This window comes from Cimex lectularius, unplaced genomic scaffold, assembly GCF_000648675.2.
Source record: "Cimex lectularius strain Harlan isolate CLEC.00 unplaced genomic scaffold, Clec_2.1 scaffold4, whole genome shotgun sequence".
Classification (NCBI taxonomy): domain Eukaryota; kingdom Metazoa; phylum Arthropoda; class Insecta; order Hemiptera; family Cimicidae; genus Cimex; species Cimex lectularius.
The window spans coordinates 915,022-935,682 of record NW_019392723.1 but is presented as its reverse complement, the minus strand read 5'-3'; the positions used below and the strand labels follow the sequence as shown (position 1 = coordinate 935,682).

The following is a 20,661-nucleotide window of genomic DNA, read 5'->3' as shown; positions in this document are numbered from 1 at the left end:
TATACTTAGTGGTCACTCTAAGCATGATGTCAGACAATATCAAAACATCAAAAAATATTAGTTTTACAGTTTTGTTACTGAGGGATAAGCACCAGGCCATCTTATAAATTTAAATCATCCTAATGTTGAAGTAGTTTGCCTACCACCCAACGCAACTTCAATTCTTCAACCATTGGAACAAAGGATAATACAAATATTTAACTTTTTATTTGCATCGTACATTGATGATGATTTTATAAAAAATTGATTGAATGCAACAGTTCCGTAAATATGGAAAGAATTTTCAGTACTAATTTGCATAGAAATAATAAACATATCTCTTGAAGAACTGAACTCCTCTTTGACCAATTCCTGTTGGAAAAGATTATGGCCAGATGTCGTTTTTACAGCAAATTCTTAAACTCCATCAGAAACTGATGTAAATCACATAATAACTGCTGGACAAAATATTGGTGGAGAGGATTTTGTTAATACAAATGAGACAGATATCACCGAATTAATTAATTACATAAAGATATTGATGAAATCGAATTAATGTAATTAGGAAATCTAGTAATGGAGAAGAAAACTCAGTCCAGACTTTTAATGCGCCAAAGCAACCTTTGAGTTTGGAAGATATATATATAAAGGGTTACAAATAGCTTAAAGGTTAGAAAAACCTTTTATAAAAATTGATCATCAATAAAGCAGTTTACGGAATTGAAAAAAAAAATTGAATAATTGTCCATTTTCAATTTAAAAATGATCTGAAGAAAAAACTGTTATTAATAACAATAGCAATCACGACGAAACTATGGACTATTGAAACGATCTGTATAACCAATTAACAAAGCATTTTCGTTGGAACTTATTTTATGATACTTCTAATAGTGAATAAATGTCCCATAGTGAAATGTATATTTTTTTATTTTATTAAACATTGAATAAAATTATTTTCCACTTATACCTTTAAATTTGTATGTATTATTACTATGTTTATGTATATAAACCGCTACTTTTTAAAACTGTCAGCTTCACTGTTCATATATAAACAGTAGGTAAATGTACACCCTTCTAAACAAAAATCAGAAACTATGTGAAAACGTTAAATTTATTTTAAGTATTGATTGTTTATTATGAATTATTGAATTTTAAGGTTAAAATTAAATTGGTTTACTTGTGTATATGCAAAAAGAACAATTGTATGGTCTGCAGAATGATGAACTTGTAATTTGGATGTGGTCATCATTTCTAAGATACATAATATTCCACTCTCTTTGAATTATTGCATTTAACTTATTTACATTTTTTTTTTTTTCATTTCAGGGAATCATTATACATGGAGGAAGGTTACCACTACTGTACATAACATTATTGTCGGAAAACTTTGGGTGGATCAGCACGGAGATATGGACATAATAAACTCTAAAACTGGTCATGTTTGCCACCTTCATTATGTGGCCTACAGTTATTTCAATAGAGATGTGCAAAGAAAGGTATGGCCTCCCTTATTTTATACTAAAGAAATTATAAACTCATTCTGTCTGTTACTATTACAAAAAGAAACTTTTGGTACTTAAAATACGTACAAATGAAGCACTTTGGAACACTACACATAAAGTATGGTAGACAGTAGTTCATCAGTCAGGTAGACACAGGAGTTCTTAGTTTACTTTTCAAGCAAAATCAGTGGGTTTGAAAACAACACAGTCTTTATACAAATAACTAAAGATTTGCTGGAGAAGAATTGTTTGATAATATTTGTCATATTATTCTCTATTTAGCAATTAAACCAAAGTGAAAGGGAAATTTTGAACTTTGAATAATTTAATTCAAGAGTTATTTAATCATTTTTGAATGTCACAATTTTAATGTTTTCCTTGGAAATGATAAATAGACAGTAAATTCAAGGTCTTAAATAACTTTGAACCCTTTTGGAACATATTTACAAATCTAGCACTTTGTAAACTACAAACAAAGTAAATTATTCAGTCAGGTCTGAAAAAATGCTATTCTCCTGTGCTGTGATTGGACAGGTTAAAAACTTGTTAAGTGTACTAAAGAGGTGTATGCCAAATTATTCAGCATCAAAAGGGTTAAGTTAAAATACAGACTACTAATTTTTAAATGTTTCTTTTATCAAAACAAATTGGTGTTGCTTTAAACCTGCAAATTTAAACATTTTTGTTCTAACTGTTAACTGTTTCTTTAAATAAAAAGAAAATATATTTTGTAACCACAGAATTTTCTAGTATTCACAAGAATAGTTTGTTATGTTTTTAAACTCGTTAAATGTTTTAAGAGTTTAATGAATAACATGTAACATTTAAGGTCAGTCAGAAGTAATGAGCCGTTCACTTTTTGTAAATCTATACACATGTTGAGGTAATTAGATTTTATTCTGTTCTAGTTGCTTGACTCTCTTTTCCTCAGGACCTATAGCATCAGAATGGTAAAATTTAATGAACAGACATATACATAAAAATAGAGTCACGACTGATCGTTCTAACACAAAATCCAGAAATTGCCATCTAGTGTTCACAATCACAAACACATTCACTGTCTCAAAAATAAACAAAAGTTTTATGAACTAAGGTACTTCCTCGTATGCAGTTATTCTATAGAGGGACTGTCAGTCTAGTAAATGACATTTAAGTGATAATATTCCAAGTCTATGCCTCTTAGTTTAACAAAACACTGATATTGAGATCTATCATAGATGGTTTTGCATTCGTTCCAGTTTTTACCCTCCCAGGTTAAATTTTTCAATTAATACATTCTTTTAGAACTTTTTTCACTGTTACTTTCACTTTGCACAATAAAAAAGATAGCACTGTTATTGTATCTACAGATTAATGACTCTTCTAGGAACTTGTAAATCTTACAATTCGGGTTTTCTCTCATGGTATGTATAGATATTTTTTAGACCTGTTGTTTATCCTCTTATGTACTGTGTGTAACCACTGAGCATGTGTGAATTATTAGAATGTTGTTTTAATAAGTGTCAAAACTATTTAGGGGTTGTAGAAGAGTAGGGTGTCAAGTTACTTCTCATTTACTCATTTTCATGTGGGTCAATTAACTTATATATTTTATAATTTAATACTAATTCTATTCTGCATGATTTATTTTTGTTTAAATTTTCTTTTTTTTTTAAAGGTTACAGGAAGGGTTCTGGATGAAAAAGATGTTGTGCATTGGATAATTAGAGGAACGTGGGATAGCAAAATTGAAATAGCACCAGTAACTAATGTAGAAGGAGTTTCCCCAGGTTCAGTTGAACAGAAGAAAGGACCCTTTAAGTTAGCTTGGGAAAGAAATGAACCATTGTAAGTTTTTTTGTTACACGTTGTAAATATTTTTTACCTAGCCCAAGCCCTTCTTAATCTAACCATTCCTAATCCTACCTAACCAAACCTATCCGTAATGCAACTTAACATAACCTGTACCTAATCTAACTGGCCCCTAACCCAAATTTAACAAATCAACCCTATCTAATTTAACCATTTCTAACCCTTCCTAATGTAATTTGTCTTAATCAAGCCTGATCTTATCGAACTGTGAATACTAACCTGTTCACAACCTAAAGTCTATCCAGCTTAACCTTTCCTTACCCTACCTAACTTAATCATCCCTAATTCTACCTAACAAAATTCGTACCTAATCTAATCATTCCTAACCCCACCTAACCTGATATGTCAACCTAACCTGATCTGTCCCTAACCTCCAATCCTGCCTAACCTAAACCAAACACTACCCAACCTAAACTAACCCAAACCCTGAATAATTTAATCATTCCTAACTTTATCAAATAACCTAAAAGCATCCCTAACCTTAATTTAACCACGTCTCTCATCTAACATGTCCTTTACCTAAACCCTACCTAACTTAACCCATTAGACTTAATCTAACTTAACCATTCTTAACCCTTCTAACATAACCCGTCCATAACTCTTTCTAATCCAATCTCCTAGCCAACCCATCATTGACTCTAACCCTACTTAACCTTACCTGATTGATGGACCCTCCCTGGTAACACAAAATCTATGAGGCGACAGTGGTCATCAAAAGAACATTTGTGTACCCAGCCCAGAAATATTCTAAGTTAAAAAATATTTTCTGATTTAAAATAAATTTTTAGGCCTGACAGTGACAAATTTTACAATTTCACATTACTTGCATGCCAGTTGAATGAAATGGAACCAGGAGTCGCACCAACTGATTCTAGAAATCGGCCTGATCAAAGATACATGGAAGAGGGTCAGTGGGATAAAGCTAATCAGATTAAAATAAAGTTGGAAGAAAAACAACGAGCAGCACGTCGAAAGAGAGAAGCGACAGCTGAAGAAGCAAGCGCTGAAGGTGACTGAGACTGTTTTATGTTTAATAAAATAGTACAAGTAACTGTATATTCTATGTATTATTGATGTATATGCTTAAATTGATTTGTTATCTTAAAATTAAACTAGTATTTGAGATTTATATATTTAATCCTGGTTTTGTTTTAGGCCGACCTTACCAGCAGTATGAACCAATATGGTTTAAAAGGGAGACTGACCCGCAAAGCGGAAACATCACACATGTGTTTACAGGAGAATATTGGAAATGTAAATCGGCTGGAGATTGGTCAATGTGTCCAAACATATTTTAAATGGAGTGTACTTAAGGACTAAATTATGTGATCTATCAAATGCTCCAAAAAAGCCTTTTGTTTTGTACAAATGCAATTTGCTATAGTCCGTTAACTTTAATTTTTTTAATGCAAAGATAAATAAGCGTTACCACCAAATTTACAATTTGTCTAGTGGAATGAACAATGCCTGTTGAATAATATGATGATTTAATAAATAACATAAAAGTAATAATTATTCCTTAAAGATGTTAAATAATTTTTGTTAGAGCATGTTTATTTTTAATTGGAAGTAATATTAAATGTGCCATTGAATGGCAATATTGTAAAAATGAAGCTCGCCCTTGATGAAGCCAAGTGAAAGACAAAACTTGCTTTAAAAAAAAGTTTTATTTTAATTGTTAAAAAAAAAACTTTATAATGATAGAAGCTAAGTTCCAATTTAAAATCTTGATGATGCCATCTGTTTGAAGACTGCATATTGTTGCAAGAACGCAATAAGCTGAATGTTTGACTAGGTACTTCACATTGAATGTGTTTATATATATATCACTATAAATATCAAATAGCAACCAACATTGGTAAACACCCCACAAATTTTCTTGGAATATTATATTTTATATTATTTTTACTTGTCACATAAACTTATTGATAAAGTTCATTTTGTTTAACCTAAATAATAAAACAGAGTTCACATTTGTTTATCTTTGTCCAAAAACTGATGCTTGGTGGAGCGACCTAACCCAATCCATCAATTTTTTCCTGTATGTTTTCATGTTTTTTCTGTAGGTCAGTTTAAAACCAATGTAATAGGCCTATGTTTTTTTAATTAATTATGACAAATTATTTTACAATATAATGACTATTTCAGAGTTTATTTAATAAAATGTGAATATCCATTACCTAATGCCTTTTAGTCAGTTAACTATTTATAAACCATTATAAATAGTTAGATATTATCTTAAGCACCCATCTTTCATGTATCCCATACTTATTGAAGAGCGTTTCATTCGCGAAAAGGGCAATTAATAGGGTCGAAACTTAACCGAGCTGTTCTGTGCTTTGTAAGAAGTTCTGGTGGTCCACAACCACTAGTGTGGCAGGCCTTCTCGCACGCAATCCAGCTTCTGAAAGTTTTCACCTTACAGGGCATAAACTAACGTTAACATTTCTAACTTGTTGAAGTCGTTGCTTGATCTCTACAGCGGTAGAGTGTTGATTGCGGAGTATATTCGAAACAATAAAATGATCAACTCTCTGAAACGTGACATGATGGCGACCTGATCCTTGCCTTCTTGAGTGGCCTCCAGTATCTTGGTAGTGATAGAAGACCCCCCCAAACAGTTGCTATGGGAATGTTAATGGATTCAAATCCTGAACATTAGCATGACAAATACAAGTCATTTTTAATAAAAACTCTAGAGCTAATTAAAAAGATATTTAAATAAAGGGTTTTAAGCATATTTTTTCGGTTTGGGGGATCGAATAAGGATTTTAAAAATCCTTTCCTCCACTGCCTATACCTTGGAAAGAGCACTTTTTTCTATAAGACTTTCCTCGGTGTGAGAATTGCCTCACCAAAGTGGCTCTCCCATAAACAGGGCTTTGCTTGACATTCACAAAAGATATGTGGCAATGTCTCTAGTTCCTCCTGATAAAGTTGGCATGTTTCCCTCTCTGCTTTGCCCATCTTCTTTAGATAGTACTTAAGAGGGCAGTAACCGGTATAGAGGCCTATAATTTTTCTCAAATCCTGCCTGCTGAGAGAGGAGTTCCTTCTGCTTCCTTTCTGAGATTTTTTTAAATAGCTTGCCTTATACCCAGTGCTTGAGGTTTTATTCTCAAGCCATTTGTCCAATTAAGACTAACTTAAGCACACACTCCCGTGCACCCAGTTGTGGCTCTGGTCTCATAGGTAAGAAGGCCGAGCAATTCATGTCACTAGGCAATTTAGGCACTCCTAGTTTGGACCGGAGAACGTACACATTACTGCCTATATAACTGTCTGGCTCTGAGAGTTAATTTGTGCAGTTTTCACATTTTTCTTTATAAACTCCTGTTCACACAGTTGTATTGCATAGACCTCAGCTTGGAAAATAATTGGGATTACTCCAAGGGGTTCTGAAACTTAATGTATACTGCAAGAATAATATAATTATTTCAAATGATTCATAAATTGAATGGAGATTTTATTAAGGACTTATATTTAACAAATATAAACAAAAACAACTACAAAACAATAATAGGGTTATACAAAGTTGTTCATAATAACATTTTAGCACAGCTTTTTAAATTTTAAAGAAGTGTTATTTTGAATTTAGCCAGGCTTTTAGTTTGGACACCAGTAGAAAAGGTCTTTTAAAATTTTAAGTAATATAAAAACTCAACCGCTAAATTATTTCCAATGTTTATAGCATCGACAATAAATCCACTTACATACAATTGAACATTTTTCTTCCCTTAGATGTAAATAATATTAAATCTTGGGATAATCATACATACATTTTATTGCTATTGTATTGCAGATGTCCATGTATTATGAAACTTCTCTTTAAAAATGTTTTGCTGTACACTTGCTATAAACTAATGTTTATTTCCTAAGATATTAAACCGAATAAGGTACATAATTTAAGCATAAATCTAACCATATTTACTATTATGTATATCCCCTGGATATATTTATAAAATTTTTATAAACATTAAAATTTTAAGAATACACTGAGTAGACAAATAAAAATTCACAGCCACTAGAAAATAGGTTGTTACAAAAATTTCAGCAACAACATTCTACTTCTGAATTTTCATCCCAATAAGATGGGGCAGGGTACAAAGATTAAGTACAGTAATTTAAAATTTTACACTACTGTATCTTAGTATAGGAAGAAAAAAAAATCGTTTACTGAGAACAAAATTAAACAATAGATATTCAAAGTTCATTAAAAATATTTCTTTTAATTTATTAAAAAACATTGACACTATCTGTCAAAATTTGTTAAATAATCAAATAATATTATTATTTATATTGATTTTCTAAACTGATTTTTTTTAATCTGATAATATTTAATAATAGAGGTTAAGCAATCTGTAAAAAGTAGTATAAAATGATTAATAATAGAATTTTTAAGGTGATCTAGTCACTCATAGGGTTAACAATACTTACTATAAAAAAATCTTTTATATAAACATTACATTTTGTATTTACAATAGTGGATATTGTGTACATATATAAACTTTTTATAGGCACACATATACACACATAAAAAATTGTAAATGTCGTGCATAAATCAAATGCTATTTCCAATAAATATACAACAACAGTTGGTTAATAACAAAATTTGTGTTTAAACACAGATAAAATGTTCAACTATCACGATAGTGTATAACCAAGCTATAATACAGTAAATGTGGTCGTCTTGGTTAAGTATTTGATACAATTATTATAAATACACACTTAATTGGAGTATTAAAAATATGGCCTTAGATATAGATGTGCGTTGGTTTCAAATGGCAAGATGAATTATTCATTCTGGAGTAAAGGATCTGAAAAAAAAGAAACACTCAAAAATTCCTTATTTCTTTTGTTAGTGTGCTTTTTTTAATAGTTTAACTGCAGTAAATTCAGCTATTTTGCTACATTAGTCATTTTCCAATAAGCTAAAGAGCAATAAAGTTAAATATATTTAATTAATACTTTTTTTTAAACGAAAAAACTAAATGATTCATGAGACATCAGTTTACATTAATAAAGTAAAGCGTTTGTATCGGTATGTTTATTTAGGTACCAGGTAACCAGAAAAGTGTGCAGGTTTAAGGGTTTAATAATTGTCACAATTAATATTATTTAGAAATATTTCATCTGGGGAAATAGCCTCCATCGGCATAACCCAGAAGAAGTTTCAAGCTGAAATTCATGCCACAACGCTTGTGCCTAATAAAATCTTAAAAAAGATTGCACTGACAAAACAATCCTCATAAGATTGGATAGCTAAGCAACAATTAAAACATTAGCATGAAAAAATTAGTCAGTGAATGCATCCAAAATCTCCAAAACCTCGGGAAACAAAACGACTTGGGTAGCAGGACACAAAAGAATTTTACGCAATGAAAAGGCAAACACACAAGCCCATATATAGGCCCCGAACCTATTCTTGGGATAACAAAAACAACACAGAATGAATCAAGAAGAGAGAAAAAAGAGAAGTGGATAAACTCGAGATGCTAGACACAAGCTTATCTTAAAACAATCCTCATCAAAACTGGTAAACTCACTGCTACAGTATGAGAGGGCTAAACTCAGAGGAGAGATACGACTACTGGTCACTGGCATCTGAGTAAAATTTTCTTAACATGGGTATATTCAATGATCTTCATTTGTAGGTTATGCAATAAGGAGGAAGAAACAGCTACCCATACCTTCGAACGCGAACAGCTCAATGGAGACATAACCTGGGATACAAAGAGAACAAAAGGAGAGGAATTGTAGCAACGACAGTCAATGACCTAGCACTTGTTAGGAGAAGGGTCAAATAGATTGCTCTGAACTAAGGAATTAGAAGAGTACAATAAGCCTGAAGGCTGCAGTGCTTGGGGAACAAAAAACCCCGATATAAACCAACTTTCTCCCAAGTTACTAGCCCCGTTATGCTCTTTTTATAAAAGTTTAATCCTGGGATTAAAATATAAATTCAGCTTATTTTCCGGCATTTGGTGATTATAAGAATCCAGATTCTGCATATTGTACATTACTAAGAAAAGGTCTTACCCTTTCCCCCCCTTTCCCTATCAGATGGGGCTAGGTCTGGAGAGTACCAAGGGTAGGACTTCCCAACCAAGGTTCATCTCCTTTGTCGTTCTGGCTGTATGAGGTCTTTCATCGTCCTGGTGAAAAATTACACTCGTTGTTTCTGGGCTAGGACAGGAGATACTTGTTGCAGTTGGCTTGAATAGATTTTTTATTTGCCATACTCCACTAAACACAATCATCACCTTTTGTTGGTGGATATTTGGTTTTCGTGTCAATGGTACAGGGCAATTCGGTGACAGCCAATGGTAGACCTCCTACCTCATAGAGTTACAGTACAGGATTCTTCTTCACATATGACACTCTAAAAACGTCTCTGCTTTTGTGCTGTGAAAGCAACAAAATGCAAATGTTTAGGCTTTTACCGTAGGTCAAATTGCTTAGTTTTCACATCTTCCCAAGTCGATGTAAACTAGAGTGAATGGTTTCATTCACACTCTGGCAAGATCCTGACATGTTTAAATCAAATCAATTTCAATAGCTTCCCACAATTCGTTGTCATTCAAGACAAGTCTACCATGTGGTATGATCTTCAATCCCATTCCCAGAAACCAACTTTTTGAACCACATTTGTGAAGCACACTTATTGTTTCATTAACGAATGCAGCGGAAATTTTACAAGCTGCCTCAACAACCCATAATACCAAGCTCAAAGTCATGCATGAATTGTGGGCTTTGAAGCCGTGAGAAAGAAAATATTTTGTAATTTACGGTGAACTATTCGACACTTTATGAACTGACGCAGTATCTTCTTAATATTACATGATGTAAATAGAAATGTTGATTAATGGTATTAAAACAATAATAGATGAATGCACAACTTTTCTGGTTACCTGGTGGGTTTAAAACCTTAAAAAAAATGTTTGAATATATGAATAAAGTTGCATTACTTTATTATCTCAAGAATTTGAGTAGTATTTCCATTTCTCATTATGTATAAAAAGGTTCAAATTACAATTAACGACCTTCTTCCAACGTTGGAAGCGCTTCTACACATAGAAATACAGAATCCCAGATGTGAAGCTATGGGGAGAAGAATAGTGCTGTTTAAGAAATGGAGCCTGGCTACCGGAAATTGGCAGGAGGATACATCCTGAAAACGTTACAATATTTTAATATAGAAGTCCATAACACATGCTTCTCAAACTTGTCCCCCTTAGAATTTAATTGACTTGAAATGAATGGAAGGAATTATTTTGATAGTTACAACAAAAACCCTATTATTATTATTTTTTTATGTTGTTTATTTTTATATATAAGAAAGAGACTTCAAGTGTTAATTACATTTATACTTACTACAATGCTGGTCAATCATGTGATGAATCATTCCCCCTAATTTTGGCAACAAGTATTGGTGTATCGTCAAAGTTATCGAGGTTCTCATCACTGGTCCATGAAGCAGAAATAGAAAAAAATGTGAAGAATTTATAATATATAGTTAGTTATATTCTTCTTTTGTAAGCAGCATGTATTAACAGTTTTACAAATATGTAAGAAACATTCAGTAATATGTGAAAAATATATGTGCAACTTGTTGTTTAGTGTGAAGTCACATTGGATTAAATTTTCTCCTGTTTAAAGAAAGAAATTCACTACTTCCTATACTTAATCTGGTACTTTTTACATTAATATCTGTAATTGTATTTTTATATTATCTATCTTTTAAAGGAGTTAAATATCATTCCTTGATGACAGTTCTTTGCCAGGATCATTAGATCTGCCAAACACGAACAAAAAAAGATAAAGGCAGGTATGCCACAAGGTTCTTCCACTCTATTTACTTCAGATATTGACTGTTGCCAGAATGCAGTCCAAATAACTTAAAAAGTAGATACTGAACTTAATGTTGCTAAATGCTAGTTAAAAATATTCATCCTTGGAAAAAACCTTGAATTTCAGGTTCCGAAGCATTTTCTTCTACTGGCATACCAATCAGACACTTTTTGTATTGTGTGTGCCTATCGTTCAATGTATTATCTTATGTACATATTATATTTCAGCATTTTTTGTTTTTAAATAAAAAATACAATGTATGGTAACATGCATAAAGTTTATTCCATGTAGGAAACCAATATATACATATGTACACACATCAACAGGTATGCACCTGAAATGTATTGCGAATTAAATACAACCAATTGATGTTTAGTACAAGTACAAAAAAAAATTTGAATTATATATAAAATTGTAAATATCCAAAAACTGTTTAATTATCGAATATGTAAAAAAAGTAAAAGAATCATTCTTTATCTTATTGTTTGTACTTGTTATAATCTGAACTACTTGTTAAAGAAATTACTGTTGGTCTATTAAAAATAAATAAATTAATTAAAAAAAAAAAAAGGAATGTCTCATTTTGACGTACTGAGTTTCTGGTTTATGACTACAAAATGTTATTCTGATGCGTAAAAGTTCCTGTTTTTCTTATAATAGTGAAATAATGGAAGTAAAAAACATTAATATAGTAGAGCCCTTTTTAACCGAGCTAAAGCAGGTGGAGCCGTTTTGGATAATGCAATTTTTCCGAAAATCCGTAGAGACTCCAGAACCTTCACGATGTCCATGTATGCTTCATAAGAGCCCATATCTTTGATTTGAACCCCATTGGGTAAAACGAAAAGAAATAACCCTCCTACAACTTTATCTGAGCTGAAAGTTACATTAGTTGAGATTTGGGAGGAAATTCCTCAATATGTTAGAAGCTTAATTATGAACACGCTGAGAAAATTAGAGTGTGTGATAAAATCAAGAGGAGGAACACACCATTTACAAAGATTATTAAGCTTTTTTTTATGATGTTTTATATGCTGATACATAAAAATGATTTTTTAATATTTTTTTCGAGAAAGATATTTTCATTTTTTTCACACCAAATCTTTTTAATCTTCTTTACCTAAAAAAATAATATTACTTATCACATTACTGAAAAGACAAGTATGTAAAAAAATCAAAATTGTGCACCACTTTTTTAAAATTTTTTATTAATTAATTTTTTTTTTTTTTGAACAGTATATATCGAAAATATTTGAAAGGAAAAATATTTCTTGATTTTCCGAGAAATGCGTATTTAGGGGGTTTTAGGCTTAAAAAAAGAGAAACATGTTGCAACAAGGAAGTTGTTGCACAACAACGTTGCAAAAACATAAAAAGAATCAATCTGCAAGGTGCCTGCCCTTCTTGTCAGTTCATAGTCAAGTAGAGGGATAATTAAAGTACAGTCACCAAATCTAACTTAGGTTGAAAACAATCGCTCGTTGCTGAGAAACTTGATTTATCTATAAGCCGAAGGTGCATCAAACTTTTTCATATCGATAGTTTACAATTCCTTCACTCTTTTTCGCTAATGTTCTTATGTAACTTAAGTGTTACATCTTGGTATGCCTATCCTTGGTTGGTCTGTTATAGGTGTTTCGGCATTTCACCATCTTTAGTGTATCTAATCAAGATGATCCGTAACGATCAAATTACAGATATCACCTTGCAAACCACAGGAGAAAATCTTACTCCATGTGAATTATTTGAAGGTGAATTGAAAAAAAAANATATATATTATAACATAATCGCTGAAATAAAGATATTTAATGAAAATGACATTGAATTTATATTTTGTGTAAAGGAAAACAAAAACAATAATGGACATAATAGAACAATATGTAATAAAACTGAATGAGAAACTTGAATTACAAATTTAAAAAAACAATAAACATAATAAAGCAACTTAAAAAATATATGTATGAAGTAAGTACAGCACTGTTGAACTAGAGATAAAACTTGTCAAAACATAAAATAAATAAACAAAACTAAAATTTAAAAAAAAAAATTAAAAATATACAAAATAAATGTACACAAAACTAAAAACTTAAAATTATATTGCTCAAACTGAAACCTATGATATGAATAGTTTATTTACAACAAACATTATAAATATAATTTATTTACAAACTTAACTATAGTACATTACTATGTACATGCTATTAGTGATCTAAGTGTTTGGCAAGAGGGATTTTTACCATCTCAAAATTGACACATTTAAAATCAAATAAAAACATGGATATTTAAAATTTTTATCATGACCGTAACTATTGCTAAAACTCAACAAATAACAAAAAAATAAAATAATAAAAACTGGCCAGCACTTAAAATCACTTGGGTACAACTAGTTAAAAAAAATATATATATTAAGACATTTGTTAGCCCAGAATAAAAGTACACACTCAACACTTTATTTAATTTTTTTTTCATAAAAATATTTCTTATTAACATTTACCAGTTATGGGCAAATAATCTTATATTGAAAAATGCTGAGTTTTGTACTTTAATATAATCAAATATGATTCCCCTTACTAATTAAAAAGAAAAAAAAACAACTAACAGGCACTTTCTAACAAGACTAAGTTTAACAGATTCACAGAAAAAATTATATATATATAAAAATACTAAGTACATGGTGAAAACTACAGTAGAACATGAGAGCATAACGTATGTTTACATGCATTGCATAAATAATAAGAAAATTTCCAAAACTTAAAAATTCGATTAGACTGGTTCACCGAGAAATAATTGGTGACTCTTTTGGCAACTTTAAACTGCGTTTAAACAGTAAAAATTTATAAACTGGATTTTCATTGTTGTTAATGGAAAAATTTGACTTTTGACTTCAAATTAATAAACATCCCAAAAACAAGGAAAAACTAAACAGGTAACTCAAAACAAAACCATATGCAATCATCTTTTGGCCAATACTTATAAAATTTAAAAAATGACTAATAAACAATTTGTGTTATCTTATATTACAAACTAGAATTGAATAACTTGTAAAGATGACAAATTTCTGCAATGATTTCACAGCAGCAGCATTTTCCTCTGTTTATAGTTTCCTTTAATGGTCATAGACTAGTAAATATTGATTATTAAAAAAAATACAATAAGAAATAAAAAGATGCATAAAAAATCCATTATCACAATCAGTCATTTTATAAAACTATTTCAACTACCCTGTGCAATTAAAAATAAAGAAGGGACACAAGAATGAGGTAACAAAATTTAAATGAACTCTGAACATTCTAAAATACCTACAGTCTATCTAGTCTGAGGTGGTCTTCTGTAGCAGGATCTGTTATTATTTCTGGATCTGTAAGCATCTGTAAACCATCAAAGTCAATCGGATCTAAGCCCTCTCTTAAACACTCATCAGAGGGAAATAAATCTTGATCTAAGGAGTCCACCATAGTGACTGCAAAATCCTTGGTAAGCTCATCACTGTTTGAGAAATCTAAACCAACAAAATACACAGTAACATTAAATGTTCAATTTTAAAACTTACAACAGAATACATTTATCAAATTTCTTCCCAATAAAGTTTTATCAATTTTTGTTAAAATTTAGATAAATGTCTGAAGGGAAAGCTATAGACTGAGGATTTTAATACAAAACTTTTTTTTAGTGATACTAGGTTGAAAAATATTAGACTCAAGACGAAACATTCGTGCCAATGGGCCCTAGGTGCCAAGAGAAAAAAAAATTAAATATATTTTTTTTTAATAAAGGTTTCTGTCAATGTTGTGCATGTATTACAAAATTATTGTATATCAGCTGATTTGCTTGTTTTTTTTTTTTTTTGTAGGATATTAAAATAATATATAATATTGTATTAAATGAGATCAGATATATAAAAAGTTACAAAAACCGAATCAATACAATACGCCAAAAAAATCGTTTTAAAAAATTAGATTAATTTTAAACACCCTTTAAACCACTTGAATTCAGATTTTTATAGGAAACAAAAATAGACATTATTGGCTGTTTTCACGGGGAGCAATTTTTCTCATCAATGACCAGTGTTCCACTTAAAAATTCATAACACATTTGGATTTTATCTAAATTCAACATTATTGTAGTTGTTGTAAAGTCTAATATCTATACTTTAACCTTATTTCAACAATCTTTGGGTTTTATGTCATTATAAGTGATAAAAAATAAGGATGAAATCAACAAAAACTCCTAGAACATTTTATTTTATAACACCAGTTCTCATTTATTTATTTAGACCAAGTTTGTCTCATATCGTCAAGTTTATAAGATTCTAAACCCCGTAAAGTTTCCTGTGGATCAGTTGATTTGTTCTAATGTTATCACCATTTTGCAATTTTTAAAACAAAAATACAGGTATTAATGGTAAAAATGAGAGAAATTAATTTTTGATTTTCCCTTATGATATTTCCTTCTTGAAGGTGGGATAATAGGTTGTCTCAAAAAAACAACAACCAGTTTTTCTTTCAATTCACAACGTTTCGGATTTATTTTAATCCTTCCTCAGGTGAATTAACACAGTGGTTAAAACAGTGGTCGTCAGTCATTAATCTTTGTAACAGTTTATTTAAAAAAAGAGCCAGTGTGGTACATATTTAAGTCTTTCAGACTCCGAACAAACGTTTTAATATTTTGAACCTGATTTTACCCAAAATTTGTATTATATTTATTATAACAAAAAGCAAAGATTTTTGATATAGGCTCAAAAAATTTCAAGCCTAAAATGTCATTTTTTTCCTATAAAAATTCATATTTAAGGGTTCTAAAGGGTGCTTAACACATTCAATGTGGAGTCAAGCGGGACTCTCGCCGGGTACGGTACCCCCACAGTGGAGTCAAGCCCCCACTCTGAAAAGTCAACTTTTTTTTTTTTTCCGTATTTTAGTTAGAAAATTCGTACAATGCCTCTGCCTGCTTGAATGGTTCAGAACAGCCTGGGCTATCTTTTTGTAAGCATCATTTCCGAGTCTTTAACCTGAAACCTATAAACGCAAATCTAATTTCTATGCCACCTTTTTTGGTAAGTTTGATCTTTCTTGTAAATAATATGTTCTAAAATTAAAAATAAGGTTTGTCTTTGCATAAAACCAATATTTTTGTGCTTTATTAACTAGAAAAAATTACTCGCTTTTTCTCTTCTACATGAAAGATATTTTTTAACTTACTTTGTCTTCAGTTTTATTGGACACCAACTTTGACAAAATTATAGAAGCAAAATATAAACGTGAATTTTAGCTCTGTTTTTACGTAATGGAAGGATGGCCCAGGTAAATATCTTTTTACGAAACTCATTAAATGCGTCTCAGTGTTTTAAAATTATAATTTATATTTTTATTGTGCAATAATCATATTTTTCTAGGGCACTACAGGCATTTACTGCATGGGGTGCAGCGACAAACCCGGGATATATGCATTACAACATGGTTTTTGTTATTTCACAAAAAAATCTAAATCATTCAAATAATAAAAAATATGTTAATATTTATTATTTTTTATTGTAAATAGTTTCATTGTTTTTGTTTTTTAATTTTTGTTATTCTTTTTAACTTTATTTTTTAACTTTTTTAATTTTCAACATTTGAAATTAGTGAAAAAAATTGTAACTATATAATTTTATTGTTGTAAATATGCTGTATTATAAATAATTTTTGTTTCTTTTTTAAATTAATTTTGTAAAAATGAAAACCATAACAACTGTAAATATTAGAGAAAAATAAACTGTTCTTATCTTAAAAAAAGTTGTTTTTTTTCAGCTCGGAAATATTTTTCCTCATTCATACATTAGTGAAGAAAAAGTAGTCAAAATGTTTTTAAAATGGTTTAGAATAAGAAAATTCTAAATAATTTGAATTGAACAGTTGAATCACGCCACACCAAGCGGATTGGACAAGTACGTTGAGTTGCGGGTTTGCATAATCAGACTTTCATCGCATACAGTTGAGGGACTCCAGCGTCGAGTCATGGTCTAAAACCAAAATGCACTTTTGAGTCATGAAACATCATTAATTGCTATTAATTAGAACCTAAATGCAATCAACCTATCAGTTTCACACAAAAAATACTGGGTGCTGGTCTTGGATTCGGTCCCGCTTTGAATGAGTTAAAAAAAAAATTTTGGCCAACTTTTCTGGAAGAGTCTTTGTTTTTGTATCTCATCTCATTTAATACGATACTGCATATAATTTCTTGTGTGTATGTAAACAAATTAACCAACTTTGAAATACGTGCGCAACGACATGCCTAATATTTTTCACCTAGTATTACTAAAAAAAGTTTCATTGAAATTGATGTCTTTGCCACGCTTTGTAAGTAAAACACGAAAAATCTGTTTTTATTTTTAGTACTGAGAGTACAGCCACATTGAAATTGAAATTAAAATTAAGTAAATAAATATAAAAATATTCTTTTTATTTTATAGAAAATATTACCAGTAAAGATTATATCAGGTATACTGGACGGAGTATTGGGTGTTGTTGTTTCAGGTGCTCCTCGGACATAAGCATTATGCTGAGACGGCGATGTACTAAAGTAGCCAGGATCAGGAGTCAACTCGTGATTTCGAGTCTTCGGACAACTTTCATCAGTCTAAAATATTAAAATGTACATCAGTCAAAAAATATTCGCACAAAACAAATATGGGATGTGAAAATTATATAAATTTCTTAGCAATCGTCTTATTTGCTTTTTCTATGGAGGCTAAGACTTATTTATGTTCTTTATTTCATCTATATAAAAAATAAAAAAAAATAATTGAGTATCTACCTGTAAAGAAGAGTTGGTAGAACCAATGTAATCCAAATTAATGCCAGCAGGTGAGTCTATCTGTAAAATATTAACAAGTTGTACAATTAAAAAGTTAACCAGTAAACTAAAGATAAAAATAATAGGAACTGATTGTGTCAAAATATACTAAATCTCAGATATTTTATTACTATTAAACTAGTTAAAATTGATTAGTTATTGTGCCCTACACAAAAGAAAATGAAACAACTGTATACCAGAATTAATTGAAACAAAACAAAATTTACTGGTCGAATCAGTAAAGCCAATTCAGAAATAGCTTTCATGCTTAGAAAACTATCTCTACTAATATTTACTACTAGCAATGTTAAAAAAAAAAGCGGGATCATCTGTGTATTTTGAAATTATTTTTTTTTTTTTTAACAAATGCTCTCCTGACAGTTTGAATTTGTAAAAGTAAAGCAAATCAATATAATTAAATACATGCATAAAATATGTACAATTTGTTGAAGTGGTGAGGAACAATCAGTAATGAAGTATTTGAGAAAAACACCTTTTTAATTTTTTTGCCGACGTTTCCACCTTTATTTGGGTCATCTTCGACTTCAGGGCATAAAGTATGGTGTTATTCTTGTCGTGTCATATTTGTTTCAAGTGAAATTATTGTGATGTATAATATTGCAAAATAGTATAATAGTACAGGAAATGAATATAACATAAATAATGTAAATTTATAAAAAATAAATATAAGTATTGTGTAGTTTGGTCAATTCTAAACATTTTGGTCTGCCACGAAGTAAACCTCAAGAGGACATCTCATAATTATTTATTTTGTTTTCATATAGGATTTCTTGGTTGATTAATGAGAAATACTTATTTTCATCCCCAATTTTTTATTTTTTTATTTTATTTTATTTTTTATTAAAGTACACGCTTTTGTTGCATAAATTGACACACTGAAGGGGGAAATAGTTTTAGGCAATGATTTTGTAACTGATAGCATTTTCTTTTTTAATACTTCCCGTTTCTCATAAATTTTTATGATCCTAAATATCAAACATTACACACTAGTACACTTCAAATTAGTTTCTCCTTTTTTTACAGTTTTGATACAATATTGGCATCGGCAATGATCTTAGAGGTCTGAGAAAGGTTTGTACCCTATTTTTTCAAGTGAAATTAGAAGTTAAATTGTGCAAATTTCTGATTATTTTCAACAACAGATCAAGGATGTGCTGTAGGAAAAATTAAGTTTGAAGAAGTGTGTGAAGCTCATAAATTATAATTTCAATTTAGAAGAAATAAAGCCTCTTAATTTTGACAAATAAATTCAAGCTAAGTTGGAAAAGTAAAATCCCAATTTACAATAATCTCGATGCATCTAAAATTAGTGTCTCAAAATATTTAAATTACTCTATGAACGATCCATCAAAATTTTAGGTTTAAGCAACTTGACAATTGGTGGAAACTGATTGAATTGCACTGCTTCATCCAAACTACTCACTCGATTTTTCCATTATTTTTCGTCTATTCAGGCTCCAAAAAATTAGGGAACAAAATTTTTTTTGTGATGCCGAAATGCAGAGGTTCACCTCTAGAATGGGAAATATATTATAGTATTGTAAGCCAATCTTAATATAAAGTTAGAGCAATTAATAAAGCTGTAATTGTTAATATAAGGAATTTTGCACTTCTTTTTTTAATGCTAGACTGTAATCCAAAAGGAATGTTTTAGACCTGAATGGTTTAGAAACGCGATGACTAAATAGATTCAATAAAAATAAATAAAGAAATAAAATAAAATAAATAAAAAAACTATTGTACAGAGTTGAATTATTTCTAGCAGTCCGCTGGTACTCAATATTCCACTAACGGCCCTCTCACACATTTACACTAATAAATACATTCAGTCTCAACACACACAAAGAAACAAGGTGAAATATGTATAAAGTATTTTATACAATAAAACAGCCATGTTTCCTCTAAAAATGCAGTGAACCTAGATACCTGCTGCTGTGTACAAGCACTATTCTCATATCTGGTGGCCTTTCTACATGCTCTCTATATGGAGCCAAGGAATTGCACCTTTCAAGGGGAAGGATCGAGTAACCTTTCTCTACATGCCAGACATGTATGCAGGCTTTGGCCCAAAAGTAAGTGCGTCTATAAGTAAGTGTATGTGTAAGTGATGACCCCCTCTTCGACGTGATGTATGAATTTAAACTAAAAATCATATCAAATAAAACTTTTTCAAAACTTGTAACACATTTGCATGGCATTATTCATACTATTTTTTTTTTTCAACTTTAAGTTTCAACCTTACTAATAGCACAATAGTCTTTTATTATCACCATCTGAATTGTCAATATTTTGACATTTGTAATATAATTTGAATCGATATAGTAAAATTGTAATTCTAACAGGCCTCACGTAAATATCATATCCGACAAAACATATTTTACATATTATTAATTAACCTTTCAACAAAGATTGAAATTACTGAAAATGTCTGCACATTCAAGATTTTGAAGTAGAGTATTTGTATTACTTTCATCGTCAGCTCTATCTCTATACATTTACAAATATTTATTATATAATATTTACCATAGAAAATTGCTCAAAGTGGTGTTGAAGTGCATTAGTTTGGCCAATAAAATAACTATTATGGTCAGGATTAGAATTCATGGTACACTGAGCATTG

The 20,661-nt window shown here is 30.3% G+C and overlaps 2 protein-coding genes across 20 annotated transcripts in view; one reads left to right on the top strand and one right to left on the bottom strand.

Moving 5' to 3' along the window:
- Window positions 1-5,486, top strand: part of LOC106672062 (oxysterol-binding protein 1) — a 45,307-nt gene extending 39,821 nt beyond the window's left edge. For all 7 annotated transcript variants that reach the window (XM_014403207.2, XM_014403170.2, XM_014403176.2 and 4 more), the window contains 4 exons: window positions 1,306-1,475; window positions 3,139-3,308; window positions 4,121-4,341; window positions 4,488-5,486. In XM_014403207.2, the coding sequence (XP_014258693.1) occupies window positions 1,306-1,475; window positions 3,139-3,308; window positions 4,121-4,341; window positions 4,488-4,630 (704 nt within the window). In that variant the 3' untranslated portion in view covers window positions 4,631-5,486. The remainder of the gene's footprint in view (window positions 1-1,305; window positions 1,476-3,138; window positions 3,309-4,120; window positions 4,342-4,487) is intronic.
- A 2,365-nt stretch (window positions 5,487-7,851) lies between these two features.
- LOC106671874 (CREB-regulated transcription coactivator 1) overlaps window positions 7,852-20,661 on the bottom strand; it is a 45,551-nt gene continuing 32,741 nt past the window's right edge. For 2 of the 13 annotated variants that reach the window (XR_002910251.1, XR_002910257.1), the window contains 7 exons: window positions 20,565-20,661; window positions 17,982-18,041; window positions 17,648-17,804; window positions 14,487-14,682; window positions 10,707-10,796; window positions 10,376-10,503; window positions 7,856-8,149 (listed from right to left, as the gene is read on the bottom strand). The exon at window positions 20,565-20,661 is cut by the window's right edge and continues 53 nt beyond it. Coding sequence is in view for 4 of the 13 variants with exons in the window: in XM_024226681.1 (XP_024082449.1) it covers window positions 14,278-14,287; window positions 14,487-14,682; window positions 17,648-17,804; window positions 17,982-18,041; window positions 20,565-20,661 (520 nt within the window). In the remaining 9 variants the exon portion in view is untranslated. Of the gene's footprint in view, window positions 8,150-10,365; window positions 10,504-10,706; window positions 10,797-13,471; window positions 14,304-14,385; window positions 14,683-17,647; window positions 17,805-17,981; window positions 18,042-20,564 lie in introns of those variants that run through there. The other 11 variants (XM_024226683.1, XM_024226684.1, XR_002910258.1 and 8 more) reach the window with 10 other exon arrangements.